This window comes from Symphalangus syndactylus, chromosome 4 (genome assembly GCF_028878055.3).
Source record: "Symphalangus syndactylus isolate Jambi chromosome 4, NHGRI_mSymSyn1-v2.1_pri, whole genome shotgun sequence".
Lineage (NCBI taxonomy): Eukaryota > Metazoa > Chordata > Mammalia > Primates > Hylobatidae > Symphalangus > Symphalangus syndactylus.
The window spans coordinates 67,972,695-67,999,617 of NC_072426.2; the positions used below are offsets into that span (position 1 = coordinate 67,972,695).

Genomic DNA, 26,923 nt, shown 5'->3' on the forward strand with positions numbered 1-26,923 from the left:
TTCATACTGTTACTGCAACCATCACCGCCTCTTTCCCGAAGTGAAACTCGGTACCCATTAAAAAATAGCTCCAGGCCAGGCATGGCGGGAGGCTGAGGCGGGGGATCGCTTGAGCTCAGGAGGTCGAGCCCAGCCTGGGAGCAATCAGGTGGACAATAACTAGAGCCAACGAGAATTTATCCATGCAGTGTATTGGCAAACACCAGGTCTAATTTATTTTGAAGATGAGTAACAGAATAAAAATAATTAAAACAGCCAGGCGCGGTGGCTCACGCCTGTAATCCCAGCACTTTGGGAGGCCGAGGCGGGCGAATCACGAGGTCAGGAGATGGGGACCACGGTGAAACCCCGTCTCTACTAAAAATACAAAAAATTAGCCGGGCGTGGTGGCGGGCGCCTGTAGTCCCAGCTACTCGGAGAGGCTGAGGCAGGAGAATGGCGTGAACCCGGGAGGCGCAGCTTGCAGTGAGCCGAGATTGCGCCACTGCACTCCAGCCTGGGCGACAGAGCGAGACTCCGTCTCAAAAAAAATAAATAAAAATAAATAAATAATTAAAACAACATAATCTAAAACAGCTTTTGAAGGTTTAGAAACACCCTACAGCATAAATGGAAAGGAATAATTCAGAAGAAAAACATATTTTTAGTATAAAACAAAAAGGAAAATTTCAGTTCCAGAAATATAATTAAATTTCAAAGAGCATGAGTTTTTTGTTTAAGAAAAATCAAGAAAACACTGACTCTGTTGACAAAAGGGATGAACAATATGAGAAGCCAACTGAAGAAGCTGCAAAGGGACCTGACTGACAGGTGTGCCCATGGAAAGAGAGGAGCCAGCTGATCTGCCTGTGGGCACTTGTGCCAGAGCCCCGGAAGTGTTGACTTAGAGGCCAGTCCTACAGAGGAAAGACTGGCACAGAGTAGGCTGTCAATCAATACTACTTAAAGCTGTTAGGAAAGAGAATGGATGGTACAGAAGTACACAAAAAAAGAAAACCCCAAGGAAATGAAACAAACAAAACTGCAATTAAATGATGTGTTTATCGGAGTAGAAAGCAGAATTCACATTGCAAAAACTGAATCAGTGATATTGGAACACATGTAAATAAAAGTGTATCCATTTAATAGGTAAAAAGAACAGAGTTATGCCTTTTATATTGTTAAAAGATACACACCGCACTCAAAAATAACTTTATGCATTAAATAGAAAAACTGTAAAATGTATATAATTGACACTCTTAGAAATACAGGTAGAAGTTAAGAGACACCAATTCACGGGTGAAGAATTGCTTTCATAAAAACACTTAAATAAATGCTTTCATAAAAACACTTAAATAAACCACACACACCCACAGTTGAAAACATTTTCTAATAATGAAAACATATATTCCAAAATTCAGTATTTTAATGATGAAATTGTGTTTCACATACTCATGTGCACTCTAAACATTTTATAAGATAAAAATGTGACTTTTAAAACTGGAAAATATAATTTGTTACACATTTTCAAACATAAAGTTTTAAATGGACCAGCAGCACAATGTAACTTGGAGTCTCTCTCCTGATGTCTAAATGTAATGTGATGTTCTAAATTGTATCCTGGAACAGAAAATGGACATTAAATAAACTAAGGAATTCTGAACAAGTATGATTTTTATATATCAATAATTCATCAATATTGATTCATTAATTGTATCAAATATACCATACTAAGATATTAATAATAGAGAAAACTGGTTTTGGGGCTTTACAGGAACACCATACTATCGTCGCAAGTTTTCTGTAAATCTGAAATGGTTCTAAAATTAAAATTCTATTTAAATCAATGGCAATATATACAATTAATTACATCTGAATTGTGGAAAATATAGCTTTTATTATAATTTTCCTTGACAACTTCTGAAGACAAAGCTTTTATTTTGTATTTTTAGGTGAAATTGCACACATTTTCAGTCAAACTATTCATTGTAACAATATTTGCAATACTTAAAGTTTTATAACTTATAGATTCATAATAATGGAAAGCAAAGCATACTGTTGGTTTTATTTTTGGAATGCTATATGAAACACATAACCTCTTACTTAAGATTTATAATAACAATTCTATGGTATTCCATAAGGGAATATAATTTCCATAAAATATAAGTTAATTTTCTCTCAATGATTGTGAAAAGGTTAACAAATATCCAAGATAAAATAAGAATCTGTTTCTAGATTAGAAAGAAATATAAACTATGTAATTCTTTACTTTTAAAATATTATAGACATGACTAGTATTGTAATAATAACAAAAACAGTATCAAATATTTTATGTATATTCTGTAATCTGCCCTTAACAAGATTCTTTAACTTAACCTTTTTGAGAGGAGCTACCTATGAAGTCTAAAAACGTTTAATTCAAATTTGTTTTAATATCGGCAACTCTTCAACCTTTTCCTGACTCTGCCAAGAAATTTATCTTCGTAATATTTCTTACTCTGTAAATTTCTCTCTATTTCTTTGAGAGAGAGAGACTAAGACAGAAAGAGAGAATTTACAGGAAAATAAGATAGGAAGGGTTATAATAACAGCTTCCTTTGATTTCTCCATCCTGAAGTCCCCATTTTCGTCTCTGAGAGCTGATCTGGAATAGGGTAGGCTATAGGAACAGGGAAAATCAGAGTGCTAGAAAGAGCTAGAAAGGGAAGAGGTGACCTGAAGATCAAATACTGAAGAAGGGGCTAATAGATGGCAAGGAAAGTGGTGAGCACGGCATGCAGGTAGATGGGGTTCTAGTTAGTGAAGAGCCACAGGGTGGAGGGTAATCCCATGCAAGGGTCAAGTGTAATTCAGTGACAACATAGGCAGCATGGGCGACCTACCACAGTGAACCAGCGATTGGCACGTTTGTAAGGACTGTGTTCAGATTGCGGGTATTTTTTTAAAGATTAAGTGATCTTGAATTGACATTCCATGTCATTTTAAAAGATAAATGGTAAAGCAAATGTTTTATTCACGTGTCTTTATTTCTCCCCTCCACACTTTTCCCTCCACTCTTCTTTTTTTAATATGGAAGTTTAAAATCCCATTTCACATTCATTTTTTTAGAAGTAGAAATAATGGGAAAACTTCACTTGGATAGGGAACGCGAGAGGAGCGCTGCGTCATTATTTAGTCTTTACTGCCGCCTAGTGGTAAGGAAGAGACAAAAGTTGACTGAAAGGATCAATTGAGCGTCAGCGAATGATAGCGATGCAACTCTGATTTATTGAAGAGTAATTGTAATTACTTTTTATATTTTGTAGGCAAAGAGCTCTTACTGCTGTACACGCAAGGTTTATTGAATATACTTTTTTTTTTTTTTGAGACGGAGACTCGCTCTGTCGCCCAGGCTGGAGTGCAGTGGCGCGATCTCGGCTTACTGCAACCTCTGCCTCCCGGGTTCATGCCATTCTCCTGCCTCAGCCTCCCAAGTAGCTGGGACTACAGGCGCCCGCCACCACGCCCAGCTAATTTTTGTATTTTTAGTAGAGACGGGGTTTCATCATGTTGACCAGAATGGTCTCAGTCTTTTGACCTCGTGATCCGCCCACCTCGGCCTCCCAAAGTGTTGGGATTACAGGCGTGAGCCACCAAGCCAGGCCGAATATACTTTCTAACACAAAGTTTTATGTTATGAGCATTGTATGACTTTTAGTATTACCTGAAACGTAATGAAGTTTGGGCAAGTGTTGTTGGTTGTTTTTGTATTCTGATTACAGAACTGCATTTTGAGAGGCTGAATATAAACTAAATACATCCTTAGCTGCTGGCCTAGAAACTTACATCCCCTGAGTGAAGCTGCACACTGGGAATTGTGGGTGGTAGAACATGTTTATTAAAATAGTTTGTTCTCTTATTTTATTATATTATGCCTTAATTTGTAGTAATTTATTAATGTCGTATTTCCCTTAAGCCTCCTAATGTCAAAACTATTATCATTTTTTGTGTTTCTTAATGTCTTGTCCATAACTGCTGCTCAATAAATGTTTGCTCAGTTAATCTCATTGAATAAGGCAAAACAATGTCATTTTCACTATTAATTAAGACTGGCTCTGCATTAGCAGAGCAGGGACTCTGAAGTATGTGTCTCAAAAGCACTTTTTATCCCAAAATCATTAGGCAACTGTAGAACTAGAGATCACAGAAAAGGTGTTGGAGTGAAGTCATTGAATAACCTTGGCTTTACTCATACGTGCTCTAACCAAATGGATACAGATCAGAGAGTCTTTGTGTTAAAACAGGCCATAGACATCACCTAAACCAACAGTTAAACCAGAAAAAATATTCCAAGGAACACTTGGAAGGTGTATTGAACCGTTAAAAACCTAAAAGTTAAGAGAACTAAGAATCCAAATGGTGATGGCTTGAAAAAAAAAAATGCTAGCAGGACACCATGGCTCAGTCTTGTAGTCCCAGCACTTTGGGAACCCGAGCCAGGAGGGTTGTTTTAGGCTAGGAGTTCCAGACCAGCCTGGGCAACAGGTAAGACCATGTCTCTATAAAAAATGAATAAGTAAATAGCCAGATGGAGTGGTGTGTCCTTGTAGTCTCAGCTACGTCGGAGGATTGCTTGAGCCCAGGAGTTTGAGGCTGCGATGAGCTATGATTGTACCACTGCAATTCAGCCTGGGTAACACAGTAAAACCCTGTCTCAAAAAAAAAAAAGAAAAAAAAAGCCATCTCACAAAAGAATACTATTAACCACTACTGCAAAGAACATATACTTTTAACAAAAGTAGCTTCATGTGGTTTGTGTGCATTTTTAAATATTTAAAAGTGATCCACGCTTTATATGTGGTTCTAAATGCTTCTGTAAGATCTCGGATTTATTTTACTTTGAACCTTTAATGTATTGCTTAAGCAAGTGGGTGAGGGAACTGTGAACCCTGCCTGCCTTCTCTCAACTCTCCCTCACTGAAGATGGGAACGCAGTCCTCCTCAGTGGCACCTGGGACCCCTGGCTGCAGTGCCCAGGTGACATTCCTGTGGAGAAAAGCACTTTAGGACCAGCCTGCAGATGCCCTAGCATGAATCTTCTGCTTTACCATGAAGCCTGGGAGAAAACAAAGGGGGAAAATGTGAGAAGAACTAAGCTGCCCTTCCCGAATAGAAACCTGTTGTGCAGAGGCACATGCAGCTGAGGACAGAGCTCAGCATTTTACGTTAAATTTGCACATAAAAACAAGCTAAATCGAACTGCACTAAGGTATTTTAGCTTTCTTAGAAAAAAAAATCTAAAACCCTGGTCCAGCATTTTTTTCTTAAAATCAATTATATTTACAAAATGAAAATAGAACATACTGGTTGACTGGTTGAGACAGGGTCTTGCTCTGTTGCCCAGGCTGGAGTGCAGTGGCACAATCATGGCTCACTGCAGCCTCTAGCTCATGGGCTCAAGTGATCCTCCTATCTCAGTCTCTCGAGTAGCTGGGACTACAGGTGTGCTCCACCACGCCTGGCTAACTTTTGGATTTTTAGTAGAGATGGGGTTTTGCCATGTTGCCTAGGCTGGTCTCAAACTCCTGGGCTCAAGTCACCCACCTGTCTCAGCCTCCCCAAGTGCTGGGGTTGCAGGCGTGAGCCACTGCACCTAGCCAAAGGTCAAATTAAAATTTGACCTTCGACCACCACTAAGAGTATCAGTGAAAATCTCCTTATTTCAAAAATTATTTTAAAAATTAGAATGTCCAACTTGCTCAATAAAGATCAACTTATATAAGTAATGCAAAATGTATTACTAATATAATGAGCCATCATGTTCCCAAGATGTAAATTAGTCAAATAAACAGCAAGTATCATAGTTACTTGGATAAAGTCTCTCTTGGGGAGGGGATAGAAAACCTTTCCTATACTGGTACCAAAACAGAGACATAGATCAATGGAACAGAACAGAGCCCTCAGAAATGATGCCACATATCTACAACTATCTGATCTTTGACAAACCTGACAAAAACAAGAAATGGGGAAAGGATTCCCTATTTAATAAATGGTGCTGGGAAAACTTGCTAGCCATATGTAGAAAGCTGAAACTGGATCCCTTCCTTACACCTTATACAAAAATTAATTCAAGATGGATTAAAGACTTAAATGTTAGACCTAAAACCATTAAAATCCTACAAGAAAACCTAGGCAATACCATTCAGGACATAGGCGTGGGCAAGGACTTCATGTCTAAAACACCAAAAGCAATGGCAACAAAAGCCAAAATTGACAAATGGGATCTAATTAAACTAAAGAGCTTCTGCACAGCAAAAGAAACTACCATCAGAGTGAACAGGCAACCTACAGAATGGGAGAAAATTTTTGCAACCTACTCATCTGACAAAGGGCTAATATCCAGAATCTACAATGAACTCAAACAAATTTACAAGAAAAAAACAAACAACCCCATCAAAAAGTGGGCGAAGGACATGAACAGACACTTCTCAAAAGAAGACATTTATGCAGCCAAAAAACACATGAAAAAATGCTCATCATCACTGGCCATCAGAGAAATGCAAATCAAAACCACAGTGAGATACCATCTCACACCAGTTAGAATGGCCATCATTAAAAAATCAGGAAACAACAGGTGCTGGAGAGGATATGGAGAAATGGGAACACTTTTACACTGTTGGTGGGACTGTAAACTAGTTCAATCATTGTGGAAGTCAGTGTGGCGATTCCTCAAGGATCTAGAACTAGAAATACCATTTGACCCAGCCATCCCATTACTGGGTATATACCCAAAAGACTATAAATCATGCTGCTATAAAGCCACATGCACACGTATGTTTATTGCAGCACTATTCACAATAGCAAAGACTTGGAACCAACCAAAATGTCCAACAACGATAGACTGGATTAAGAAAATGTAGCACATATATACCATGGAATACTATGCAGCCATAAAAAATGATGAGTTCATGTGCTTTGTAGGGACATGGATGAAACTGGAAAACATCATTCTCAGTAAACTATCGCAAGGACAAAAAACCAAACACCGCATGTTTTCACTCACAGGTGGGAATTGAACAATGAGAACTCATGGACACAGGAAGGAGAACATCATACTCCGGGAACTGTTGTGGGGTGGGGGGAGGGGGAGGGACAGCATTAGGAGATATACCTAATGCTAAATGATGAGTTAATGGGTGCAGCAAAACAACATGGCACATGGATACATATGTAACAAACCTGCACATTGTGCACATGTACCCTAAAACCTAAAGTATAATAATAATAAAAAAAAAGAAAATGTGGCACGTATACACCATGGAATACTATGCAGCCATAAAAAAAGAAAACATTTCCTAATAAGGGTTATGGCAAATGATTTTCTTGTACCATCTCTAAGAAATATTAGCATATATACCCTTTCCTTCTTGTACAAAGGAAAAGTGATTCAATGAACTTGTCAAAGCATAGTTTAGCAAAAAAGGAGAAAATTCAAGTGTCTGCTTTGGCTTACATCTTCAGGCAACTCCACACACAGTCCACAATAACTCAGGTATTAATCCTACTGTAAGTAAGTGGACTCCATTGTTCCAGAAAGAAGCAAAGGAAATTAGATTGTGATGAAAGTTTTTTAAAATTGGAAACTATTGAAAATTAAGTGGGACTTTTCTGCAAAAAGCTTTACTATTGCATTCACTGCAGTATCACAAGTAAAAATCAAATGGTTAGGTCTCCTTATGATGCTATAATAATGAAACTGGCAAGGGGATCTGGCATACTTAGAGAACAAGTTTCTAAGTGTGTCTGACCCATCAAATCTGAGTTTCTAAATACATTTGCTAATGTAGTGGTTGGCTACAGAAATGTAATAAATCAGTATAAAGTCAGAACATTTCCTTAAAAGCAGCAAGATTATAAGCAGCATAATCATAAAATACTTTGAAAAAGTGCTATACTTGGATTTCATTGTTAGTTGCTTTAATGGGGAAAGGTTGATGGAGGAGAAAAGGTTAAAAACTGTAATTGGGCCATAGAAAATCTCTTTCTAAATTAATATAATCATCAGGTGAATTTCATTAAGCCAGATATAATTAAATGCATTTTACCTGTACACAGGTAATGTAACCATGTAAGTTTCCTTCCACTGAAATGTTGGCTGTAAAATAATTCAAACTGTAAAAAAAAAATCACATTATTTTTAGCTACTATAACTTGCCTAGTTAATTAACACTATACTACAAAGGCAATGAAAACCACTCATATTAGAAGAGACATTATAGCCCATCTGGTTTACCTCCTTTTACAGCGGAGAAAGCACGTTCCTGTGGTCCCTAATCAAGGCTATACACATATTATTCCAGCTCTTTTAATTCACAACCTGTTCCAGAGTTCTCTCCACTAGACCACAGCACTGCAAATTTGACTTTCTGTATGACACAGTGATTCATTATCATTTCTGAATAATACTAACATGGACTTTATAAATTCCACTTACTAACCAAACACAGCAACATATGTATCTCACCATGAAAAGAGAAACCCTACCTTCATTTCTAATCTCCCATCTGCCAACATATAGCTTCCACATTCAATCAGACACAAATACGCAGTTTTAGGGTATGTCTCTGGATATTCTTTTGCTGATATTATTGTGAACAATTAAATTTAAATTCTATTAATGTAGCCTTCAAATTTTAAACATTCCTCCCTGGACTGAATGTGTAATTACAGAACAAAAATATGGAGTTCTTTTTTCTTTAATAAGGAGCTAGTATAAAATAAAAAGCGGAAAAATGATACTGAATGTGAAAAAGATAAAAACTCAATTTCTTTATAAAACTAAAAAATAAACTGCATTATGCCAGTTCGGAATTCTGAATAAACTTTTAGCATGATGTACCATATATAACATACTTAAAGCTTTTATTTGTATATCAAACTTTACCTTTTGTACTTTAAAAAGGAAGTTCACATAAAGCAGCCAGCAATGACTGACCTATCAGCTATATTATGACCACTCCTTAACGGCAAAAGTTAATAGCTCCAGCCAAGAAAATGAGTCAATTCCTTCAGTAGTTACTCTAAGTTTGCCTAGTCCTGGGACGCTGAAATATGTTGAGCCTGTTTTCCCTCTAATGGTGCAGCATCCTCCTCTACCAGCAGATCCACCAATCCCTTTGCGGGATGAACAGGAAATGACTAACACCTGGAATACTTCAGCTTGCCTGCTTAGTTCTAATCCAGACAAACAGCAAATTGAAATATGTCATAAGAGGATTTCAGAAGTATGATCTGACTAATAACTCCCAGGGATATCAATAAAATTCAATCGTTAATATATAATTCACAATTTATAACACATTTACAATAAATCTCTGGATAAAAGCAAAATAAAAGTTAAAAAATCATTTTTTTCTCAAAACACTTTCAGAAATCAGAAATTCCAGCTTTAAAATGCTGGAATTTAAAGTGCAAAGCTGGCTTTAAAATGTATATTCCAAGCTCTAAAAACATGTTTTACCTCTTCAGTAGTACTATTTGGTAAAGTTTTATTGATGATACTATCAATATGCCAAAAGAAGATACTAAAAACTTCCTTGTAATATTATATCATTAAAATAATTGTGTTAGCAAAGCTTATTAGTAAAAAACATATGTTGACTAAACTTATTTTAAAATAAATAGGATAAAAAACAGCATTTTTCAAATACTGTTTAAGGGCATTAATTAGATCTCAAAGAGCCTTAAAAATTCAATGAGTTTATTTACCTTTAATAGATGGCTACATTAATATACACTACTTTAGATACTTTTTTTTTTTTTTGAGGCAGAGTCTCGCTCTATCGCCCAGGCTAGAGTGCAGTGGCGCAATCTCGGCTCACTGCAACCTCCACCTCCTGGGTTCAACCGATTCTCCTGCATCAGCCTCCAGAGTAGCTGGGACTACAGGTGCATACCACCACGCCCGGCTAATTTTTTGTATTTTTAGTAGAGATGGGGGTTTCACTGTGTTAGACAGGATGGTCTCGATCTCCTGACCTCGTGATCCGCCCGCCTCGGCCTCCCAAAGTGCTGGGATTACAGGCGTGAGCCAGCGCGCCCGGCAACTTTAGATACTTCTAATATTATTCAGGCTTTTGGCCTAGGTAAAAAAGAAATGTAACAATTAAGATCGATTGGCCTAAAGTATAAAATAAATTACTTTGAATTACAGCTTTAATGCCACAGTTTTGAGATACTTTGGTGTAAAATAAAGGTAATTCTTGATAGTTATATTTAAGATTAAGATGTAAAAAATGCAAATCATCACTAAGGCAGGATGGATTAATTTACATGTGAAAACTGTACACTATTAAGTATACAAATGGATTTCAATCCTATGTATCTGAAAACTTGGACTTACTAGAAAAAAAATAAAGGACAAACTCCCTCTACTGATAATTGGAGACAATTCAAATGGAGAGAACAGTATTTTTGGAATCAGAATTGTATGGACAGAAACTCACTTCCTATTTGTAAATGGGGAAACTAAAACCTGAGGAAGACTATACATCAATAAATAAAGTTTAAGGAGTTAACAACTATAAATGGAAAATAATTATTTCAAGGAAAGAGGAAAGAAAAAACTAAAGGAAAACTTCATTTCTGCCAGCTCCTATTCCCTCCCTTAATTTCAATCAGGGACACAGGATTTTTAAAAACAAATGTAAAAGACTGCCAAGGCCAGGCATGATGGCTCATGCCTGAAATCCCAGCACTTTGAGATGTATCCTTTCTGCAAAATTTGTAATAACCCTGGATTATAGTCTGCCCCATCCAATGAATGTCTGCACAAATGCTCTTCTTCATATAGTTTCTAAAATAGTCTGTGCTACAATCTCTTTTCAAAGAAGATGTAAGAAGTCCTAATTTAGCCTCCTGTTCTGAAAGTCTGTCATGCTTGCCTTCCTGAAACCTACCTGACTGGTTACAGGACTCTCCTCTACTATTACCACGAAACTATAACCACTATCAATCACGGTTACTACTTACTCTACTAGCAGTTACTTCATATATATTTACCTACATTACAGGACAGAAATAAAAATATTACAAGGGCCGAATAAGGTATTTGGTCAAAATTCAAAAGGAAAACTGGTAAGTGATATTTTAAGTGTTGAATTCTAAGCTTTCTTCTGCTATCAACATTTTTATAATTTCAAACTGCTTAATAGCAGATGATAGACTTACTCAGAATAAGAGACATGCTTTGACAAAGAACTATATGACATTCTTAGCATTTTAGTTTTAATATTAGTAACTACAATAACTTACATTCTTCCTAAAGGACAGACTGACTATAATTTCTGAATCTATTTTTATCACATGAACCCTTAAGACTTTGAAAAAATAATAAAGGTGATATAATATGAAGACAGTTATTAAAATTCCTTTAGTCTTCTAATATATTTCCTGCAAACTTACCATCTGTACACTTTTTTCTAATTCCTGGGGAATTGCAAACGTAGATGAAGGAGCCTGAGTAAGAGGCCACGCACCAGCCTAGAGGGAAAAAAATAAAAAGCTAAATGGATCAACATCTCAATTCAAAGTAAATATTTATTAAATAATCTAAGCATCTAAAACATTTTCTTCTTCCTCAAAATGCTGATAAAATCTGAGTATTTCTATCATGGCACATTTCATTCCAAACCAATAGGACTTTTTTTTTTTTTTTTTGAGATGGAGTCTCACTCCATCACCCAGACTTCAATGCAGTGGCACGATCCCCGCTCACTGCAACCTCTGCTTCTGGGGTTCAAGCGATTTTCCTGCCTCTGCCTCCCCAGTAACTGGGATTACAGGCAGGCACCACCACACCTGGCTAATTTTTGTATTTTTAGTAGAGAGGGGTTTTCACCGTGTTGGCCAGGCTGGTCTGCAACTCCTGAGCTCAAGAGATCTGCCCGCTTTGGCCTCTCAAAGTGCTGGGATTACAGGCATGAGCCACCATGCCCAGCCCAAATCAATAGGACTTCAGAAGCCACAATCTACTGACAGAACCAAACGTAATCAGGCATCCATTTATGAATCCTTTGTATCAAAGTACTGAAATGATTAGTAAATGCTCATAGTAAAACACATATTCATACCTGTAGAACATATATTTGAAAACTAATTCCCAAATCTATTACTGTGTCTTGGTTTTTGATAAAATTGTTGAACTTATTGTTGAGATCAGTGCTGACACTCATATCTGTATACATCCGATGTAGCTTGCTGGTAAACTCATAACCACAGGCTTGCTATAAAAAAGTTTTAGAAAATACATGACTTCAAAAGAAAAATAATAAGTCATATTGGTTAATATGAATGTGTCGGTATTGCTAGGTCTTTGGTCAAAGGTTCTTGCATGCACACTTATACCCAAGGACTAGTAATATATTCTTCATAAGTCAAAGCAACTAATCAAAACCTTTCAAACTTTCTTTCTTTTTAAAGACATATTTTAAATAAGTGAATAAAAACCACCTATTTAGGAACAATAAATCTCCCCTTAAACAAAAACTTTTTTATACATTCATCTCTTATTTCAGCACCGCAAAATGCCCCATTACTATACATAAGATAGCTTAAAAGGATTTTATGTTGTGTTTTGTTTTAAAGACATGGGGTCTCACTGTTGCCCATGCTGCAACGCAGTGGCTATTCATTGGAGCCATCACGGTGCACTACAACTTCGAACTCCTGGGCTCAAGTGATCCTCCTATCTCACTCTCCCAGTAGCTGGGACTATTGGCACATGCCACAGCTTCTGGCTCTTACAAGGTTTACAGATAGTATCAAATGAAAGATTACATAAATGATTACTGGGAATACTCCAGCCTGCAGTCAATTGAAAAAGGTCTATTTAGGCATATTTTTAATAGCATCTACTGAGTGATGAAGAAAACTATTTCTTTTTTTTTTTTGAAGAAAACTATTTCTTTAAAATTATTCAAAATTCTGTTGTTACCAGGTCAGAAAATCTGAATCTCTAATCTTGAAATATAAAAAGCTCATTAACACTACTTTTTTTTTGTAATTAATCTATTTAGAGGCAGGATCTTGCTCTGTCACTCAGGATGGAGTGCAGTGGTGTGATCATGGCTCACAGCAGCCTCGATGTCCCAGGCTCCAGCAATCCTCCCACCTCAGCCTCCCGAGTAACTGGGACTAGAGGGACATGCCACCAAGCCCAGCTAACTTTTGTATTTTTGGTACAGACAGGGTTTTGCCATGTTTCCCAGGCTGGATTTGAACTACTGAGCTCAGACAATCTACCTGCCTTGGCCTCCCAAAGTGCTACTATTACAGACATGAGCCACCACACCTGGCCAACACTACTTTTAGAAATTAAAAATTAAGTTCCTTTTTGGAGGTTTAAAAAAGAGCACACAGCAACTGGGTGCAGTGGTGCACACCTATTGTCCCAGCTGCTCAGGAGGCTGAGGCAGGAGGATCGCTTGAGCCCAGGAGTTAGAGTCCAGCCTGGGCAACATAGTGAGACCCTATCTCTTAAAAAAAGAAAAAGGAAAAAAGGAGTGCATATTATATTCAACATGTCTACTATGCAGGAAAATTGATTGAATAACGCAGGATAAATAAGAACCTGCTACCACTTATCGGTATGTATGCAAGCTGAAATGATGTAAAAATAAATTGAAATGGAATTGCACTCCAAAATCTGTACTTAAAGGAATATTTTAGGTGTATTCATTTATAAGTAGTAACAATCTTTTATCATTAATACTGATTATCTTGTGAATCTTCATATATAAACATACATATTTTGTCCTTTTAATACAGTATTTGTATATCCCACTGTGTGACTATACAAATATACATTTAACCAGATGAATTGTTTCCTGTTACTGTATACAATGCTGCAATGAACATCTTTATGCGCTTGTGAATGAATTTCTAGGACAGTACCACATTGAAGACTTACATTACCTTTAGTTTGTTGATCATGGCTTCTTCAGAATCCATAGACATGGATAACCCATGAATTAAACGTTTTGCCAGCATTCTTGCGCAGAACTACATTTAAAAATATTTTAAAAGATTATTTCCTCTCTAATGATTTAGCATTCAGAAATAAAGTTGACTAAAATACAAATGAAACTTTTCTGTTCACAACATACTTTGAAAGACGTCCTTGTCATCAGTGTATTTGAACACCGTAATGAAGCTCGTGAGCCTGTCTTCCACTTCATTCTGTCATCCCTTTCACCGACTTCTTCAGTAAGTTGTCACAGTACTTAGCAAGCTCATGTAGAAATTGATAATAAATCTTACAAAGATTCTGTATATATCACGCCTCAAAGGAGGCAAAGTGGTGATACAAGGTAAGATCAGTGGACAGAATTTTTGCTGTTTTTTTTAGAGACTGGGTCTTGCTCTGTCGCCAGGCTGGATTGCAGTGGACAAGATCATAGCTCACCGCAGCCTCAAACTCCTAGGCTCAAAGGATCCTCCTGCCTCAGCCTCCCAAGTAGTTGGGACTACAGGCATACAAAACCACACCAGGCTTCTAAAGCTTTATGTAATAATCATAAATGTAAACTAAATAAAATATACATCATAAGGTAAATTTTTAAAAAGAACAAGTCAAATATCAAATCATCACTTACTGACCAATAAAGCAACTGATATAAGTAATACAAATTTTTAAAAGAACACCTAGGTGAGTTTCGAGTGGTTTTACAATTTTTGACATTGAACAAGTACTTTTAAAAAAAGTTACAAAAACCTTGTAAGCAAGTTTCCTTCAAAGGTTTCCCAAACTTTATCATCAGATTTCCTGTAGATTTCAGATATAACAGAATCTACATGAAAAGTATTGCAAATTATTTCAAAGTAGACATACATTAAAACCCAAACTTTGTAAAATGGTTATTCTTCAAGAAAAGACACATGGTATGTTGCATTCCTTACATAAATGCCAAACTATATACAATGCAGATAATTTTCCTTCTATTTTTCTGAAAAATGCTACAAAAACCAAATTAATTTGATATTCTGAGTTTTCATTTTCTAATACTAACTTTTCATAAGATTACTTTTCAGCAACCACCAAACTTACCAGTTCAGGTGCTTTGCAAACAGACTTAGGTTCTCTGTAATTTACAACTGACGTAAGGGCCTAAATAAAAAACAGGCCATAATTAATCACCAGCCATAGGGAAAAAGTACAGCTAGTTCAATATAAGCCATAATCTGTACATCCAAAATTACCCCGCCACATAAAACACAGTATTGCCGGTAGTTTGTTAATATTATCACACCTAACATGGTAGACTCTTTTGACTTTATTCTCTAATTACAAAATATCTATATATCCTGTTGCTATTTCAAGATACTCTGTAACTCATTATCGAAATTTGAACAGATAAAATAACGCTACTTAAAAAAAACTTGGCCGGGCGCGGTGGCTCATGCTTGTAATCCCAGCACTTTGGGAGGCCGAGGCGGGAGGATCACGAGGTCAGGAGATTGAGACCATGGTGAAACCCCATCTCTACTAAAAATACAAAAAATTAGCCGGGCGTGGTGGCGGGCGCCTGTAGTCCCAGCTACTCGGAGAGGCTGAGGCAGGAGAATGGCGTGAACCCAGGAGGCAGAGCTTGCAGTGAGCCGAGATCGCGCCACTGCACTCCAGCCTGGGCGACAGAGCAAGACTCCGTCTCAAAAAAAAAAAAAAAAACTTACAATCTTGTAAGCAACTTTCCTTTAACGTATACAAAAGTTCATGTAAAACATATCTATTCTCTTTTCAAATATTATTCAATATAGCCTAAGTATTATGGCCAAAGAAAAAAATCAGTACTAAAAATTGTAAAATTATGCATGTCTATCCAGAAGATATCAGATTAAAACCTCCCCTTATATAGCATAATCATGGGACATTCTACAAGCATTCAATTTAACTATTCAGCTAATAATTTAAAAGTTAGATTACTTCTATTTTGAATTTCATATCTAAATTACTTAATCTCCATGTCTAGATCAGAAGTCTCATACTAGAAGTCTAATCCTGAAACTGCCTAAAGAATGATAGAGTTTTATGTACATACATAGTATATATGTATTTAAAACTTACTTTATCCAATGCACTCATAAAGTGCTGATCACCATTCAAAACAGTGTTGATAAGCTGAACAAATTTACCATGCACTTCCAAAACTGAGTCCACAAATAGTGTTGGCATCTAAAAATGAAATATAAGTACAAAATGACATTTTAAGAGGTTCAAGGATATCCAAACTACTAGGTTTATTAGACTTATTAGTAAATTTTTCCTCAAGGAAATTATGTTTCACACATGCACACTTCTCAGAAAATGGTTTTAGCTAAGACGGTCTTAGAAATTTAAAACTTTGGTGTTGAAGGCCAGGCGTGGTGGCTCACACCTGTAATCCCAGCACTTTGGGAGGCTGAGGCAGGCGGATCATGAGGTGAGATCGAGACCATCCTGGCTAACACGGTGAAACCCCATCTCTACTAAAAATACAAAAAATTAGCCAGGCGTGGTGGCGAGCGCCTGTAATCCCAGCTACTCAGGAGGCTGAGGCAGGAGAATGGCGTGAACCCTGGAGGTGGAACTTGCAGTGAGCTGAGATCGTGCCACTGCACTCCAGCCTGGGCTACAGAGCAAGACTCCTCAAAAAAAAAAAAAAAAAAAAAAAACTTTGGTGTTGAAAATAGCTTGTCAGCTGGGCACTTTGGGAGGCCAAGGCAGGCAGATTGCCTGAAGTCAGGAGTTCGAGACCTGTCTGGCCAACATGGTGAAACCCCGTCTCTACTAAAAATACAAAAAAATTAGCTGGATGTGGTGGCGTGCGCCTGTAATCCCAGCTACACGGGAGGCTGAGGCAGGGGAACTGCTCGAACAAGGGAGGTGGAGATTGCAGTGGGCAGAGATCGCGCCACTGCACTCCAGCTTGGGCGACAGAGCGAGACTCCGTCTCAGAAAAACAACAACAAAAACAAAAAAACAAAAAAAAAAGAAAGAAAATAGCTGTCATTCAGCACAACAAGCTGTCATAGACTGTCTAGTACCTGCCAGAAGAACCCACCAAAAGCATACTTTTCTACAGTGTTGGAATAACTTATCTTAAGGATAACAAGACCTGAACTACCAGGTCTATCACTTTCATAGAGGCTTATATAAGCAAAGACTGCCTGCAAAGTCACTGAAGGCTGAGAGAAAGGAGAGTTAAAAAGCCAGTAATCCTGAGAACAGAGACTCCTTGAACTCAGCAAGACAATCCCTCACATCTCAGAGAAAAGAAATACTTAATAGTACAAAAGTGAGTTTTCCCTTTTAATGGAGATAACCATGAAGAAGTTACTACCTAAGACTTAACTAAGTCAGCTGGATTTGAGTCTACGACAAATGTATTCATTTATGTTTCCATCTCCCAGCCTTGACACAAAATTCTATGCTTCTATGCCCAATGTCATTGGACATGGAATCTATAAATGTAATAATGTAAACTAGTAAGTTTGACAAATAATACAGAGTAATAAACCTGAATACTATAAGCTAGTAGTTCTACAAAAATAGAAAACTGTGGTAAAAGGAATTTGAAGAAATAAAAAAATAGAAAACTTACACATTATTGTGGCATAACATAAAAACTAAAAATTATTACTTGCCAAAGACCAATCTGCAGCTAAGGTAACAGCCTCTAAAAAGTGCTCCTGAACAGTGACGTCTACACACAGATACTATCTTATAGATGAAGGGCAAACGGCTCTACTTAAGAAGATATAGTAACATTTGAAGTTATTTCTCTCTTGCTGATCAAACGTTACCAGTAATAACAAGATTTGGTGATGGGAAAGACAAACTGTTACAGTCGTGTGATTGGCAAAGTACTCGAGAAAGATGAGTATTAGGGACATGAGGGTTATTGTTTTGGGTATTTGGGGCAGCAAGCATATACTTACAGAAGATTATTTTAATCTAAATTTGCTTCCTGGACAACTAAATTTATGGAAAGGAGGCAAATTGCAAGTCATCTATATTACCACTGATTAATACTACTACCATGACAACAAACTACATTATCAATGCCAATTACACAAAAACACAGTTATTTAAAAATGGCAAGCTTGGCCGGGCGCGGTGGCTCACACTTGTAATCCCAGCACTTTGGGAGGCCGAGGCGGGCGGATCACGAGGTCAGGAGATCGAGACCATCCTGGCTAACACGGTGAAACCCCGTCTCTACTAAAAATATAAAAAATTAGCCGGGCGTGGTGGCGGGCGCCTGTAGTCCCAGCTACTCGGAGAGGCTGAGGCAGGAGAATGGCGTGAACCCGGGAGGCGGAGCTTGCAGTGAGCCGAGATTGCGCCACTGCACTCCAGCCTGGGCGACAGAACGAGACTCCGTCTCCAAAAAAAAAAAAAAAAAAAAAAAAATGGCAAGCTTATTTTCCTGTGGAAAGTTAGCAACTGTTCAATGGACACCTCCGTATGGCTAAGCAGCAGCCTATCAATAGCTTTCTAATAATTTGATAATTCCAAAATGAGTCCAACAAATTCTAGGTTTAAAACATTTGAATACATTTCTTTTGTTGGCATGGTAAGACTTTTTCTTTCATCTTTCTTTTTTTTTTTAAGGGGGGACTACTGTACCTTATTTTTTTTTTCTTCTTCTTCTTCTTCTTCTTCTTATTATTATTATTATTATACTTTAAGTTTTAGGGTACATGTGCACAATGTGCAGGTTTGTTTGTTATTAAATACTCATTTTGCTGTAGGTTTCTAATAACTTTTATCAATATAGGAACATCTTCCTCAATTGCTAGCTTCTTATGAAGTTTTAAATTTTTTTAACAAGGAGTCGTGTTGAATTTTATCAAGAGCCTTTTTGATGTTTATTGAAATAGTTGTTTTTTCTCCTATGAATTTTTCTAATAGAAACTATACTGATTGAACAACAATAGGTTAAAATTAAAGTTTCATCAAAGACTCCCAAGATACAATAGCTGTGAAAGTCTAAATCACCATATGTAGGCTTTCATAGCAAATCTCTGAGAACCTGCTCCACAAGTATTAATTCTCCTCACCTGCTTTAACAATATGAAAGGATGTGGAGTGGAGAAGACTGCAGGGAGCTGTTGCCTTGCACTTTCCCCTACCTTACCTTCGATAGTCTTATGTATGGAGAGGAAAATAATGCACACCCTTAACCCTGGGTCTAGAGGAGGACTCTTCAGGAGGCCACCAGGATAACTGACCAAAAAACTCCTGGAACTAAGAAGCAGTTATAGCAAGGATGCAGTATACAGGATTAGTATAGAAAAATCCATTGCAGTTGCTCTTCTGCACACCGACAATAAGCAATTGGAATTTGAAATTAAAACCACAATACCATTTATGTTAACATTCCCACCACCACCAATGGAATATTTAGGTATAAATCTAACAAAATATATAAAAGATCTATGAAGAAAACTGCATAATTTTTATTAAGGAAATCAAAGAGGGACTAAATGAATAGAGAGATATTCCATGTTCTCGGATAGGAAGGCCTAGCATTAACAAAATGTCAGTTCTTCCCAACTTGCTCTCTAGATTCAATGCAATCTCCATCAAAATCCCAGAAATATATCTTTGGATATTGACAAATTGATTCCAAAGTTTATATGGAGAGGCAAAAAAAATATATAGCCAACACAGCATTAGAAAAGAAGAAAAACAGAGGACTAATACCACCCAATTTCAAGATTTACAACAAAGCTACAGCAATCAAGACAGTGTGGTAGTGGCAAAAGAATAGATGAATAGATCAATGGAACAGAATAGAAAGTCTCAAAATAGACCTATACAAATATTTGACAAAGGGGCAAAGGCAATACAATGAGGAAAAGATAGTCTTTTCAACAGATGGCGCTAGAACAACTTAATATCCATATGCAAAGTCAAAAATCTAGACACAGATCTTACATCTTCCCCCAAATTTAACTCAAAATGGATCACAGACCTAAGTATAATACACAAAATTATAAAATTTCTAGAATATAGGAGAAAACCTAGATGACCTTGGGCATGGCAACGACTTTTTAAATACAACATCACCAATGTCATGATCCATGAAACAAGTAATTGATAAACTGGACCTCATTCAAATTAAAAACTTCTGTGTAATGCACAGTCAAGAGAATTAGAAGACAAGCCACAGACTGGGAAAAAACATTTGTGAAAGACGTATCTGATAAAGTACTGTTATCAAAATACATGAAGAACTCTTAAAACAACAATAAGGAACAGCCCAGTTAAAAAATTGACAAAAGATCTGAACACACACCTCACCAAAGAAGATCTACAGTTGGCTAATAAGCATATGAAAAAATTGCTCAATGTCATATGTCATTAGGAAATAGCAAATTAAAACTCATACTACTACCTACCTATTCAAATGCTTAAATAGAAAACACTGACAATACCAAACAATGACAAGGATGGGGAGCAATATGAATTCTCATTTATTCTTGGAGGGAAAGCAAAATGAAACAGCCACTTTAGAAGACAGTTTGGCAGTTTCTTATACAACTAAACACACTTTTTCCATATGATCCTGCAATTGCACTCCTATTTACCTAAGTGAGTTGAAAACTGATATTCACACAAGTGTCTGCACACGTTTCTGGCAGCTTTATCCATAATCACTAAAATTTGGTGGCAACCAAGATGTCCTGCAATAGGGGAATGAATAAATGAACTATAGTTCATCCAGACGATGGAATATTATTCAGTGATAAGAAGAAATGAAGCCAAGATCACACCACTGCATTCCAACCTGGATGATAGAGTAAGACCCCATCTCAAAAAAAAAAAAAAAAAACTTAAGAAATGAATTATCAAGCCATGAAAAGATAATGGAATGCTATGGTTTGACTATGGATTGGCCCTTCCAAAACTCATGTTTAGGCTTGGTCCCCAAGGTGGCAGTGCTTTAAGAGTCATTAAGATGGATCAATCTCTTTCAGATGCTACGGGGTTAGTTCTCATGGGAATGGATTAGTTCCCACGAGATTGGGTTGTTACAAGCAAGGTTGCCTCTCCTGGTTTGTCCCCCTTTTGCATGCAGCCACTTCTTGTTCCACTTATCTGCCACGTTATGATGCAGTCAGTGGGCCTTCCCCAGACACTGGCACCTTGCTGTTTGGACTTCCCAGCCTCCAGAAGCATGATCCAAAATATATCTCTTTTTAAAATAAATTACCCATGTATTCTGCTATAGGAACAGAAAATAGACTAAGACATGGAGGAACCACAAATGCATATTATTAAGGAAAAGAAATCAATTAGAAATGGCTACATACTGTGGTTCTAACTATATATTTTGGAAATGGTGTAATTACGGAGACAGTAAAAAAGACCAGTGGTTTCCAGGGTTTAAAGGGGAGGGAGACATTAATAGGCAGAACACAGGATTTTTAGGACAGGGAAACTAATCTATATGATTCTATAATGGTGGATACATGCCGTTGTACATTTCTGAAAACCCATAGATTGTGCAACATCAAGAGTAAACCTGAAGTAAACTGTGGACTTTAGTACTAATGATGTGTCAATGTAGGTTCCTCAATTGTTACAGTACGATTTTTGTGGCATTTTGATAGTGGAGGAGGCTGTGCATGTGTGGGGACAGGGCACAAATGGGAACTCCCAATACATTTTGCTCAATTTTGCTGTGAATCTAATACTGTTCTAAAATGTAAAGTCTATTTCAAAAAACAGAAACCAAAAATGGATGGCTTTAAAGTAGATTAGATTGTGCTGAAGAAAAGAATTAGTGAATAGAAATTAATGTCTGATTAATATACCCAGAATAGATAAAGAAATGGAAAATATACACAATTAAGAGATAGGGAGGCTAGTGCTAGAAGATATAACATGTATTTCATTAGAGTTTTAGAAGAAGCGAATAAGGAGAGGCAATGCTTGAAAACAATATAAATTACATTTTTCTGGAATAGTGAAAGACAGATATTTCTAGATTCAGAAACCTCAGTAAAATATCAGGCAACTTAAGTAAAAAGAAACCCACAGTTATACCCACTGTGTGCACCAAAGACAAAGAAAAGGTCTTAAAATCATGCAGAGGGGAAACAAAGAGATGACCTAACAGAAATAATAATTTGACAGCTGACTTCTCAACAGCAACAGTGAAAGGGAGAAGACAGTGGGGACAATTCCCTCAAAAAGCTGAGAGTTTTTACTGTCAGTTGAAATTTTACATCCACTGAAACTGTCTTTGAAGAATAAGGGTGAAATAACGATAATCTAGGAAAAAAAGAAGTCAGCTATAACTCCACTACTAGGCAATAATGTGTGTGTGTGTGTCTGTGTGCATGTGTGTGTTTGAAACCAAAGTGTTCCAAAGTCCATGTATTTCCTAGGTTAAAGTTGTTTAACTTGGGACATTATTGAGTATGGATATTATCATTACAACTAGCCGTTAAAAGAATAGACACGGTATATAACTTTTCAACAAGAAGCTTAAAAAGGGGAGTAAGAGAAAAATCCTAATCACATGAAGTAGACAAGAAAGGAAGATAAAAACTCCAGAAAAATCCAGGGTAATAGGAAGTACAAAATAAGATGTTAAAAACAAATACAAATATATAATCACAGTAAGAGTAGTAAGAAGAGGCCGGACAAGGTGGCTCATGCCTGTAATCCCAACATTTTGGGAGGCCAGGGCAGAAGGATTGCTTGAGGCCAGGAGTTAGGAAGCAGCCTAGACAATATGGTAAGACTCCTATCTCTACAAAAAATAAAAATTAGCCAGGCACGGTGGCATAAGCCTGTAGTACCAGCTACTCTGGAGGCTGAGGCAAGAGGGTGGCTTGAGCCCAGAATGTTGAGGCTGCAGTGAGCTATGATCGCACCACTGCACTCCAGCCTGGGTGACAGAATGAGACCCTGACTCTAAAAAAAAAAGAAAATTTAAAAAGTAAAAAGAATAAACTTGCAGTTAAAAGATAATTCCTGAACTAGACATAAACACAACAAAATCTGCTATCTGTCATTAAAAGTGGCAAACATAGAACATAAAGGCATAGAGAGTTTGAAAGTGCATGAATAGATTTGTCAGGCAAATACCTGAAAAAAGACGATACAGCTGCATGAGTACAAGAAAAAAAGCAGAAAACATTGCATAGTAATGGACGGTTCAACTCACCAGGAAGTCACATACATAATTTTTGTTTACACTTAATAATAAACAGTGTCAGAATATATAAGGCACAATTCACCAGAACAATGAAAAGGTATTGACAAATCTGCCCTCAGAAGATTTTAAAACATCCTTCTTAGTAATTGATGGATGCAGCAGACCAGATAACAGGCTGCAGGCAGAGATTTGTGGAACATGCTTAACAAGCTTGTTCTAAGGAACATGTATAGTGCATTGTACCCAAGCACACATAACCCGTCTGTAAATATGGATCACACATCAAGCCACAAGTCTCAAGCACACTTCGAAGGCTCAATTATCATGGACTTGCGTCATTTCAGTATCATACCAGCCAAGATTCCTATGATCAAACAAAATATGAGGCTTAAATGTTCATTCTCCTCTTTGAGGACCCACTGTAAAATCTTAGTTCATATTCTATCATGTGGCAGATTAAATCATGTTTTCTGTAAACTCTACCAAATCCTGTGGCTTTTGTTGCAGTTGGCCTATTACATGGGTCTTTGCCCCAGTGGCAGCATTATAAAAGAAATTATGGAGTTTTCATAAGCTGTGATATAGCATTACTGCCCTATGCTATTAATTATACACTGTTCATAGTATATTATTATCCTTGTACTCCCTCTCTAATGTCCAATTTCACCCCAGCTTTTGCACTCCCCGCCGCCTCCATTATCATAAAGGAACAAAGTTTGCTGCATTTTCAGGGTCAATCTAAATAATCCCACTCAGGTATATGTAGTTCTTGTAAAGATCTCTCAGCCAGATACCAAAGACTGTGTTCCACTTGAGTGAAAATCACAGAATTGATGATCCTCATGAGAATCCTCTATTCATGGACTTGCTGGTTCTAGTTGTCAGCGTTTTCTTAACATGAGTGACTCCATTTTGATTCTGACAACTTTCACAGCTCTCTTCGTTGGACCTTTCGTGTATTGTCCCAGAGATCTGCATAATGACCATTATGTAGTCAGGTATCCGAAAAGCTGTGTTTTTCACATGGAACAAGGAGGGGAACAACATACACTGAGATCTGTTGTGGGAGGTTGAGGGGAGGGAGAGCATCAGGACAAATAGCTAACGCATGCTGGCCTTAATATTTAGGTGATAGGTTGATAGATGCAGCAAACCACCATGGCACATGTTTACCTGTGTAACAAATCTGCACGTTCTGCACATGTATCCTGGAACTTAAAGTAAAATAAAATTTAAAAAAAATTTTAAAAAGAAAAGCCGTATTATTACTGTATCTGACATCAAAAGAACATAATATACTAAAACTGGAGTTACTGTTCCTGAGATAAAATTTAATGTAAAGCAAATTTACCTTCTATCCTATTTCAAGCATATGCTCAAAAAAAATTAAGAACACTTTTCCAGTTTTAATTACTAAATATTTTTGTTTTAAAACTAAATTTGTTTCATTTTAAATTTTCATTTAGCCTGCAGGGGTGTCCAATCTTTTGGCTTCCCTGGGACACTCATAAGATCTACTAACACTTGCGATAGCTGATCAGCTAAAAAAACATTGCAAAAAGATCTCATAATTTTTTAAAGAGAGAGTCTTGCCCTGTCATCCAGGGTTGACTGCAGTAGCAAGATCTCAGCTCACTGCAGCCTCCACCTCCTGGGTTCAATGGATTCTCCTCCTCAGCCTCTGGAGTTGCTGGGATTACAGGCATGTGTCACTGTGCCTGGCTAATTTTTGTATTTTTAGTACAGATAGGGTTTTGCCATGTTGGCCAGGCTGGTCTCGAACTCCTGACCATAAGTGATCCACCAGCCTTGGACTCCCAAAAGTGCTGTGATTACAAGTGTGAGTCACTGTGCCGTACAAAGAGTTTATAATGTTTTAATATTTGTTGGGCAGCATTCAAAGTTGTCCTGGGCCACGGGAGCCCATGGGTTGAGACAGCAAGATCTACAGCTTACTTTTCCCCAAATATTAAAACATACCATTAATTACCTTCCTTAATTTTAAGAAAATAGCCTTTTAGCCCAACAGAAGCCAGTTTGAAAGAGAAGAGATCTAGGTAACAAGGGGCTAGGATAAATTGGGCAGTAAAAATAAGCTCTGAGGGAAAACCTTCCAGATTGAAATATACATCAATAAGATTGCTTTTACCTGGCCCTACATTCTTTTTTACAGGATACTAACAGCATTGTAATAATAGAGAATTCAAAAACTATCTAAAGAACTATTTTTTAAATTACTGTTATTCAAGCATTAAAAAAGCAAAACCAAAACAGCCTGTGTCCGGGCTCCAATCAATCAAGCAACGAGAATCTCAGAGCAAGGGAACAGGCTCTGCTGGTCATATTTTCTCGTTTTCCTCTCTCGATTTTCCTGAAAATTCTGACGGTCACAGAGGTAGAGATGAAAATCTAAGGTCACCAAGACTTAAGAAGACATGGGATGGTGAAAGCTATTTTTAATTATAGTATTGACCTAAAGATCCACTGACCCAATAATCCTTATAGAAATACCATAGGAAGAACGTTTAACTTTTATTAATTTATTTTACTCATTTGCTGCTTCTGAACATTGATGCTTCGTGTCTCTTGCAGGGGTGGGGCATAGGAGGCCTCTTGGGGACCGCAGGGGGAGGGAGCACGAAGTCCAGGGGCGACGGGAGCTCTGCGTCGTCCAGGGGTGGCGGCGGTAGAGGTAGCGGCAGGAAGTTGTCGGGCGTGGAGGGGAAGCCTCTGCCGCCTGTGTTCTTGGCCATGGGGGGTGTGGCGGGGCTGCTGCTGGTGTCCCAGGACCTCTGCACCAGAGGAGGCGGGGCAGGCTGGACTTGGGGCCGTGTGGGGCCCAGGGTGCTCCTGGCGGTTCCCGAGGGCTGGCTTCTTATCCTGCAACCAAGCGACAGCAGCATTCATTATTTTAAAATTTTTGAAATTTTAAATTTATTGTTATTAATTAATGGAGACAGGGTCTCACTGTGTCGCCCAGGCTGAGTGCATGGCGCCATCTGGGCTCACTGTAGCCTCCATCTCCTGAGCTCAAGTGATCCTCCTGCCTCAGTCTCCTGAGTAGAATAAAGATTTTTGACAAAACAGCCCCAGTGGACAGGACCATGCCATAGATATGTGAGGTCTCTGTCTGCCCCCTGGGGAGCCTCTGTCCCTCAGTCACTGAGACCCCTGGTTGTTCATGAGCTCATCTTTGCTCTGGAATAGGGAAATGACTCTAAATGGACTTTAATATTATTATTATTGAGACGGAGTCTTGCTCTGTCACCCAGGCTGGAGTGCAGTGGCGCCATCTCGGCTCACTGCAACCTCTGCCTCCTGGGTTTAAGCAATTCTCCTGCCTCAGCCTCCCAAGTAGCTGGGACTACAGGTGTTGGCCACCAAGTCCAGCTAATTTTTGTATTTTTAGTGGAGATGGGGTTTCACCATGTTGGTCAGGCTGGTCTCGAACTCCTGACCTCATGATCTGCCTGCCTCTGCCTCCCAAAGTGCTGGAATTACAGGCACGAGTCACCGTACCTGGCTTTTTTTTTTTTTTTTTGTGACAGGATCTCGCTGTGTCACCCAGGCTGGAGTGCAGTGGTGCAAGCTCGACTCACTGCAACCTCTGCCTCTAGGACTCAGTGATCCTCATGCCTCAGCCTCCTGAGTTGCTGGGATGACAAGCATGTGCCACCATGCCCAGCTAATTTTTGTATTTTTTGTAGAGATAGTTTTTGCCATGTTGCTCAGGCTGGTCTCCAACTCCT

At 37.9% G+C, this 26,923-nt stretch overlaps 1 protein-coding gene across 1 annotated transcript; it reads right to left on the bottom strand.

Annotated features, from left to right (window-relative positions):
• Window positions 1-1,363: 1,363 nt before the first annotated feature.
• On the bottom strand, window positions 1,364-26,504 carry LOC129480093 (cullin-2-like). Its single transcript, XM_055273881.2, has 10 exons — window positions 26,143-26,504; window positions 25,724-26,054; window positions 16,082-16,189; window positions 15,065-15,124; window positions 14,124-14,248; window positions 13,933-14,019; window positions 12,090-12,242; window positions 11,422-11,499; window positions 8,064-8,130; window positions 1,364-1,599 (listed from the first exon to the last, which is right to left on the bottom strand). Exons 5-10 carry the CDS (start codon window positions 14,193-14,195, stop codon window positions 1,424-1,426), a joined length of 633 nt encoding a protein of 210 aa, XP_055129856.2. The 5' UTR covers window positions 14,196-14,248; window positions 15,065-15,124; window positions 16,082-16,189; window positions 25,724-26,054; window positions 26,143-26,504; the 3' UTR covers window positions 1,364-1,423.
• Between the last annotated feature and the right edge of the window lie 419 nt (window positions 26,505-26,923).